The 9,259-nt window shown below is 38.5% G+C and overlaps 1 protein-coding gene across 8 annotated transcripts in view; it reads right to left on the bottom strand.

Annotated features, from left to right (window-relative positions):
• Positions 1–678: 678 nt before the first annotated feature.
• Positions 679–9,259, bottom strand: part of cd247 (CD247 molecule) — a 255,004-nt gene continuing 246,423 nt past the window's right edge. For all 8 annotated transcript variants that reach the window (XM_069888504.1, XM_069888503.1, XM_069888506.1 and 5 more), the window contains 4 exons: positions 9,077–9,118; positions 6,578–6,634; positions 5,379–5,414; positions 679–1,629 (listed from right to left, as the gene is read on the bottom strand). In XM_069888504.1, the coding sequence (XP_069744605.1) occupies positions 1,546–1,629; positions 5,379–5,414; positions 6,578–6,634; positions 9,077–9,118 (219 nt within the window). In that variant the 3' untranslated portion in view covers positions 679–1,545. The remainder of the gene's footprint in view (positions 1,630–5,378; positions 5,415–6,577; positions 6,635–9,076; positions 9,119–9,259) is intronic.

Below are 9,259 nucleotides of genomic sequence, written 5' to 3'. Positions count from 1 at the left end.
TAGGTTAATTGGTCTATTTGGGCATTATGGGCCAGAAAGGCCATTACCATGCTGAATGCAAAAAGTTGAGGTGGTTGATAAAGGTTTTGCAAGCGCATATTAAAAAGTTTGTAAACCTTTAACTCTAAATTTATTGTTTTTTAATACAGAAAAAAATCTGGTAAACTGGACAATGTTTAAGATTGTTTTTCAACAAAGTATCTAAATCAAATCTGCATTTTGAAACAAGTTAAGAACATTCTTGAGTGCTTGATTGGTTTGTAATGAATGGCTGATTTATTTTTCTAAGCACATTTTTTTAGTTTGTTCAGGAATCTTACCTTATTAAGATCTTTTTGGTCCATTGGTTGTGTTAATATCCAGAGATGATTGTATAGCTGAAGTAAAGAACCTAGTTTGCGTAGGTAAATGCATGTTACTGTGTTTAATAAGGTGAGTGGTATATTTGTGTAATTATGCCTATTTAAAAGCAAAAATAGATTTTTATCCTTGATGTCCATAATAATCATGGAATCTTGCAGCATTACATATCAGATCTCTGAAAGTACTAAATCAGTCCTTCTCCTTGAGAGAAATATAATTATAACATTGACAAGGATTAAATCCTATTTTCCTCCATTGTTTCAAGGAATGCACTCCAGATCATTGCCACATTTTATAAAATAGACACACAAGCAACCAAGCCATTGATTTTTTTTTAATCTTGTGTACATGAAATGCAGAAATAGCTGTACAAAATGTGCCCAGAGATTCAGAATTGGCAGAAAATACTGATATGATACACAGGCAAGTAAGTAATCCCTTGCAAATTTTTTTAAAGATTTTCATCCTGCATTTTAAATAAATTCATTAAGAATATCTGTTACTTTTAAACCAAATTTGAGTTTAAAATGTTATACAAAATTGGAATTTGACCTGAGATGGAAACTTATTGATAAGCCTCAGCACCACATATATATTTATGATTTTAAGATAGACATAATGACAGGTTTCTCTCCATATTTTACTTTCTGTTGAAACAAGAAAGGTAAAGCATCCTGTCACAGGCAACAGTTTCTTAAAAAAATGTTAGCATTGCTGCAACTAATGCAATTCTATTCATATAAACAATTCCATTTGCTCATTAGAACATAACTAAAAAAATTGCTGTTTTACTATGGTATTATTTACATGGTTCCTTATCTATAAAATTGTTTTATAATATTCAATTTAAAAACTGTTTAGGTTATATTTGGCAATTTTTTAATATGAAAAATATAATGCCCTAACTCCATGTCTATTTTGAAGCTATTTCTAAATGCCTATTTCCACTTGGATACATGTTAAGTACATTTGGTCTACATTTCTCATTATATGTAGATTATATCATACTGGTTGTTTTTTTCTAGATGAATAAACTAGCCTAAAAGGTTGGCACGATTTCAATAGATTACTTTCATTTTATATTTTAAACATTTATTACTGGGAATAATTTTGAACTTGTGTCAAACCTCAAAGGTTAACTACTGTTGGTTGCCTTGATACGATATTTTCATTTCCAGAATCTCAGCGACGAGGGGGTGGAGGTACAGCTGGTAATGGCTGCATTTGCAGATGGTCATATTGGTCTTGTGTGGCTGAACTCAGCCCCTGTAAAATAATTCCAATTAAATTGTTAGTTAATTATGTGTATCAGAACGAAGTATTTTCCTATAGGTAAAATTTCTCCTTGACTTTATGGTAAACTATATATTGTACTTGAAAACTAATGGTTAAACATGATAGAACTCTAATTTCTACTGTATAGTTCCTGTGTGAAATTTGTGAAATAAAACCATTTAAAAGGAATAAACTTATTTATTTTTAATCTACTGTCATGGAGGTAGATTAGATCAAAGGTTTACTGCAAGGGTTCTCGGTCAACAATCAGGTAACAAAATATTTAGTCACTAAGATTTGTCTGTGACGTGTTCACCAGCTGTTTATTTCTGAGACTGAGGTAACATGCCTATGAAAATTCTTTGGAATGTTTTATGACATTAAAGAATAATTGATATAACTTAACAAATATATTTGCATATGTAATTTTAAAATGTGGTTAAATCAAAAAGACTCATTGGACAGAAACATTAAAGCAGAAAACAGGCCCTTCTAGTCTGTGCCAAGTTTCACTGACCTGCACCATGTCCAAATTTTTTTTAAATGTTAAAATTGAGCCCACATTCACTGCTTCATCTGGCAGCTTGTTCCACCAATATCTGTGGGAAGAAGTTCCCCTTTCACCCTTAACCCATGTCCTCTGGTTTGTATCTCACCTACCCTCAGTGGAAAAAGCCCATCTATATTTACTCGTCTATCCCCCTCATTCTTCTATGCTTCAGGGAATAAAATCCTAATCTGTTTAACCTTTCCCTGTAACTCAATTCCTAAAGTTATGGAAACATCCAAGTAAATCTTCACTCCACTTTTTCAATTTTATTGAATGGTAGGTTCTGTTGAACAAACATCTTCCAATTTCCCGTAGTTAGGTGACCAAAACTGCCCACAATACTCCCAATACTCCAAATTTGGCCTCGCCAATGTCTTATACAATCTCACCTCCATCACTCAATACTTTGATTATGAAGCCTATTGTGCCAAAAGCTCTCAACAACACTATCCACCTGTGATGCCACTTTCAGGGAATTATGTATTTGAATTCCCTGCTCTAACGCAGTGCCCTACCATTTACCGTGTATGTCCTACCTTGGTTCATCCTTCCAAAATGCAACACCTCACACTTGTCTGTATTGAATTCCATCTGCCAATTTGCAAGCTGGTCCAGATCCCTTGAAAGCTTACGCTGTCCACTGCACCTTCAATCTTTGTATAATAGACATACAGCACAGTAACAGGCCCTTTTGGGCCACCCAGATTATACCAAATTGACCTCCAACCCCAGTAAGTTTTATGAACAGTGGGAGGAAACCCACATGGATATGGTGAGAACATGGATCCAGCCTGATCCTTGATTATACCATTAGTTACAGGCCTCCTGTCAGAGAGGCAGTCATCCACTACCACTCTCTGGCTTCTCCCATAAAGCCAATGTGGGATCTTGTTTATTACCTCACCATGAATATTGAGTGGCCTAACCTTCCATGTGGGACTTTGTAAAAGGCCCTACTAAAGTCTATATAGACAACATTCACAGCCTTCAACTTTTCTGATAACGTCCTGAAAATTCTCTATAATATTTGTTCAACAGAACCTACCATGCACAAATCCATGTTGACTAACCTTCAATGTATCCCTGACTATTCAAACTTCACATCCTTAAAACATCTTCCAATTTCTTGCTTACTATTGATATCAGGCTCACTGGCCTATAATTTCCTGGGTTATTTTTGGAGCCTTTTTTAAACAATGGTAAAACATGAGCTATCCTCCGGCACTGCACCCGTGGCTAAGGACATTTTACATATTTCTGCCAGAGCCCCTGCAATTTCTGAATCTAGCCTCCTTCAAGGCCAGAGGGAATATCTTGTCAGACCCTGGAGATTTTTTCATCTTTATTCACTGTTAACAAGAACTTCTCCCTCTTCAATCTTTATAGGTCCATGACCCCACTGCTTGTTTGCATTACGTACCTCACTTCTGTATCAGTTTCCTGAGTAAATACAGATGCATTTAAGATTCCACCCCCCCCCCCCCATCTCTTGTGACTCCATACATAGCTGGCCACTCTGATACCGAACCAATTTTGTCCCTTACTAATCTTTTGCTCTTAATATACCTGTAGAAACCCTGAGGATTTTTCTTCACCTTGTCTGTCAAATTAGCCCTCCTGATTTCCCTCTTGATTTTTTTTATACTTAAGTACTTCATTTGCTCCTTGTTGCCTTAACCAGATTCCCAATGTCGTTCGAAAACCAAGGTTTCTTCTGTAAGTTAAGTTTGCATTTAATCCTTGCAGGAACATACAAACTCGGTTATCAAAATTGGCAGGAAACAACCTGTCCCAATCCACTCTTTCTAGATCTTTTCCATTCCTCAAAACTGGCCTTTTTTCAATTTAGAATCTCAGCCTGAGGATCAGATTTAATTATCTTGAAACTAATGGCATTATGATCACTGGACCCAACATGTTCTCCTACTCACACCTCTGTCATCTTCCTTTCTCGTTCCCTAATAGGAGATCCACTATTGCACTCTCTCTAGTTGGTACTTTGATATATTGATTTAGAAAATTTTCCTGACCACATTTCACAAACTCCAAGCCATTCATCCCCCTAACAGTATGGGAGTCCCAGTCAATTTGTGAAAAGTTAAAATCACCCAACCATCACAACTTTGTTTTCTGCAGCTGTCTGCCATCTCCTTGCAGATTTGCTTCATCAATTCTCATTGACTATTGGATGGTCCAGAATACAATCCTATTAAATGTGGCCATACCTTTCCCATACCTCAGTTTCCGTAGACAAGCCTGCTCGTCTGACCTGACTGACCACAACATTGACATTTTTCCTGTTGATCAATGCTATTCTCCCTCTTTCATCCCTCCTGTAGAGTGTCTAGAACAATGGAATCCAGGATCTTCGAGCTACCAGTCCTGCCCCTCTTTCAACCAAGTTTTACTATTGACCACAATGTCATAATTCCACGTGCCAATGCATGCTCTCAACTCGTTTACCTTTCCTACAATACTTGCATTGAAATAGAGGCATCTGAGAACATTATTTTCACCACACAACACTCTTTGGTTTATGTCTTTATATGCATTCTTAACATCTTTTTTTCTCCTCCTGGAGCAGCTCAAGCAAACGTTCCCGCAAAGATATTTGTCTCCTTCCAGATCAAATGCAAACTGCTTTGCTGGTATAGGTGCCACCTTCCCTGGAAGAGAACCCAATGATCTAGAAATCTGAAGTCCTTCTTCCTGCCACCAGTGTTAGGAGATGGAGGAAGTTTAGCTTTTGGAATGTTTTGAATTTTTTTAATTTAAGAGATAACAGACACAATTAACCTACTAACCCTATGCGTCTTGGGTAGAAACAGAGGAGCATCTGGAGGAAACCCACATGGGCTCAGGAAGAACGTACAAACCCTTTGCAACAGCAGCAGATTTGAAATCAGGTTGTTGGTGCTGTAATAGTGTTTTGGTAACTGCCACCCATCATTTCTTTTTCATTTAGACCTGCAGCACAGTAACAGGTCCTTGGAGTCTATGAACCATGCCGCCAATTACACCTAATTGATCTAGGTATGTTTTTGTGTATGTAGAATTGAAACCCACGTATACTTGCAAGGAGTGATTGATGACCAAGGTGTGGTGTGAGTGAGGATAGATGAGCCATGGTTTAATATGAAGATGGATAGCATACTACATTTTTATAGAAGGCAGCTCTCAATTCTCCTACCTGATAAATGTCATTCCCTCCTTTGCCTCTTCGTTTCTGTGAATATTAAAATATGCAAGTTAACTTATGAAATGTACATTAATCAGATGCATATTTCAAACGAGCATTTATTAAGTTGGCATTTCTTGGTAGCATCTTGCTTGAAATGAACATTATTAGAATATCAAAGTCCTTAGACCCTCTACCTTGAACTGCTGTACTGATGTTTCTACGTAGAGAACCAGGTATTTTAACAGTAACTACACATCTCTGTGGGAAATGATTTGTATAGCTTGTTTGAGGACACAATATTTATAAGTTGCCAGAATAGTTTTGACTCTTACCTGCCACCGAAGCACATTTTCTTCAGATTTCCTCTTTGCTTAGCTCAAAGCATGTACCCGTGGCCATCATACAGGTTTAGCCTGCAATGTGGTGACCTGATGTACCTCAACTTATAGGGTAAATTAAAATTGAAACTAATAACTGGGTACATTTACAGGATGTTATAGTAATCAACTGATGAATCAGGTCATTGATTAGCCATGCCATATGCAAAAGTGCTGGAGAAACCATCACATGTAAAAGATAATCAACATTTTTGGCCTGAGCCTTTGTCAAGGTATGAGAAAAGAACAGGTAGGCACCTAAATAAAAAGGTGGGGAAGTGGAGAGGATCACAGGTTAAAAGGTTATAGGTGGGAGGGTAGCAGAGAAAAGTTGGGAACGATAGGGGGACAGGATAGCTCTGAATGGCGAGAGAAGGAAGTGGGGTGCTGGAAAAAAGGAGACAAAATAGAGAAGTTGGTTAATGCCATTTGGTTGGAGAGTGCCCAGATGGAATACAAGGCGTTACATTGACTTCTCCAGTTTCCATTAAACCCCTTCCTATCCCTCAATCTCCTTTGATCCAGCACCCCACCCCTTTCCTTTATTCAGAGAGCTCCCCTCTCAGCTGTTTTCTCCCATCCCACCTATGACTATAGTTGTTTACCTGTGCTCTTCACCTTGCCCCTTTCCTCCTTCCTCAATTTCCCCACCTTTTTATTCAGACACCTGCCTATTTTTGCTCACATCTTGGCTGGCTCAGGCCCAAAACATTGTATACCTTTATTTCCAATGGATGCTATACGACTTGCTGAGTTTCTCCAGCACTTTTGTATATTCAACAACCTCAGCATTCTCCGACTTACTTGTGCAACTTAATTGTTTAACCTTACCTGTTGGGTTGGTTTGAGTTCACCATAAGGTTCACTTCTGTTCTTGGCATTCAGTTTCTGTAAACAAAGTAAATTTGACCTTAAATAAAAATATTTCATTTACAAATTAATTTACCTCTCACTACAGTTTTGTAACAAAGTCTCAAGAGGAGCCAACAAGTAGCACAAGTTAGTTTCTGCAAAATTTAATTTCTGACCTGTATCTTTCCCAAATGTGATTTAAAACAAAAAGAGTGCGTTCGAGTGCTGAACAATTAAAACTTGGATTCTTATTATTTTGCCATTGCATTGAATTTTTTGAGATGGGAAAACTTCAAAGTGCCTCAAATTTTACCAGTGTCCTTACAGGTGATGTCTTTGTGAGCCAAGAGGAGCCGACCTCAAGTGCATCCATGCCTATAATTCATCTCCTGATCAGGAGATTCCTCTCATCCACCGATGAACATGCTTTGGCTTTCCCCTCATCGGCCGCCTCTTTCCAATGGCAGAAGAGCTGTTCCCCAAATCTCTGATTTCTGTGTAGCTAAACATACAATGGACACTGTCCTACACCAATTTCAAGAAAAAGTTGGGGAGACAGTTTTTTTTTTAATTCATAAAAGCCTCCAACTCATTTTCTTGATTGAAGTTAGGAACTTTGAACAAGGATGGTTATAGTATTCATTCCTGCATTTTTATTAATATTTCTTGTCACAATATGGCACATCAAGTTTCTTCCTAGAACAGACCAATTTCACAAATGGTGAAATGCCTAGATCAATGAGAAAATTGACTTCCCTTCCAGAGTTGGAACGTTGGACAATCAAACTCAGCACAAAGCTATACAGTAGTTAGGCACCATCTCAGTAAGAGATTTCCAGGAGGACAGAAGCAATTCAAAGATGTTCCCAAAACCAAACATTCTCACACAAGGTCATATGGTCAAATAGGTCATATATATTGAATGATAGATGATTGAGGAGTGCAGAGCAACAAAGGGATTTAGGAGTGATGGTAAATAGTACCCTCAAGGCTGATACTCAGGTAGATGGTGTGATGAAGAAGGCATTTGGAATGTTGGCCTTCATAAATCGGAGTGTTGAATTCAAGAGTTGGGATGTTATGATGAAATTGTACAAAGCATGGGTGAGGCCAAATTTGGAATACTGTGTGCAGTTTTGGTCACCAAATTATAGGAAGGATATAAACAAAATAGAGAGAGTGCAGAAAAGGTTCACGAAAATGTTGACAGGATGTCAGGGTTTGAGTTACAGAGAAAGGTTGAGCAGCCTGGAGCTTTTTTCTCTGGAGCGTAGAAGATTGAGGGGGGATTTGATGGAGGTGTTCAAGATTTTAAAAGGGACAGAGAGAGTCAACGTGGATAGGCTTTTTCAATTAAGAGTGGGGGAGATTCAAACCAGAGGCCATGATTTGAGATTGAAGGAGGAAAATTATAAGGGGAACATGAGGGGAAATTTCTTCATGCAAAGGGTGGTTGGGATGTGGAATAAGCTTCCAGCGGAGGTGGTTGAAGCAGGAACGTTATTTACATTTAAGGAAAGACTGGATAATTACATGGAGGGGAGAGGATTAGAGGGGTAGGGACCGGGTGCTGGTCAGTGGGACTAGGAGGGTGGGGATTTGTTCCAGCATGGATGAGTAGGGCCAAACTGGCCTGTTCTGTGCTGTATATGGTTATAAGGTGATCCCTGGCCAACAATTGATCAAGATGGAGGAAAATCCACTGTGAATCTTGAGTCTGGAGCATGAGGAAACCCAGGAAAAAAAAACATGAGAAGGAATACACTTGGTACCATTAAGCATTTGCTCCATCTATGGCACTTTGCATATCCCACATTGATCTTGTTAGTCATCATAATGGGATTGGAACAAGTTATCCTTCATAAACGGGCTGCCCTATGATAATTTCCACACTTCCTGGTTATTACTGGAGAAGACCAGGCAAGTTCTACAGTTTTAATATTTTACCTTAACCCATAACATTAGAATACATAATGTGGTGATACACCACTAGCCTACTCCAGGGGGGGGGGGGGGGGGGGAGGGGTGATCTCTGTATCTGCAGGAAGATTACCCAAGGACAGACCACACCTGGCTGGCTGTGGGATATAATCCTGAACCAGCCCCTCCCAAGCCAGTCACTAATGAGTCACCAGTACAGCTACCACTGTAGCAGAGACTTTTAACTGTACAGTCTTTCTTGAGTTTTGTGTCTGCTTATTGCTGCAGCCGTGCATCACACATACCTTGCAATCATTAGTCAAATTCCAATCACAGAGCTAGGGATCAAAAATAAAATCCATCTCGCGGTGGATTCTGCTGCTACTCTGAACAAAACCTGACAATTACAAGTTAAAGTTTTATCACAGGATGTTATTCACCTGGTCAGTACAGTACTTGATTCAGCATCTACCTGGCACTATGTTTAAGTTCTCCCATCAACTATTAATGAGAAAATGCCTCTGCTTTAAAAAAAACTATAAACCATTCATTACTTACAGAATAAGTGTCACTTGAAGCTGCAGTGTCACTCCTTTCATTCTGAAAGCAAAATAGAGAACATGATGTCAAAGTTCACTATTAAATTGGCCAAAGTGATTGAAATGTTTCTCAGGTGAACAAAACTCCCTGAGTTGACCTTATCAAGCTGGCGAGATGATGCCATTTAATAGGCCTGATGGG

This window comes from Narcine bancroftii, chromosome 7 (genome assembly GCF_036971445.1).
Source record: "Narcine bancroftii isolate sNarBan1 chromosome 7, sNarBan1.hap1, whole genome shotgun sequence".
In the NCBI taxonomy this organism is placed as follows: Eukaryota; Metazoa; Chordata; class Chondrichthyes; order Torpediniformes; family Narcinidae; genus Narcine; species Narcine bancroftii.
Note: the sequence above shows the minus strand (reverse complement) of the source record. Positions and strands in the feature narration are given on the sequence as shown.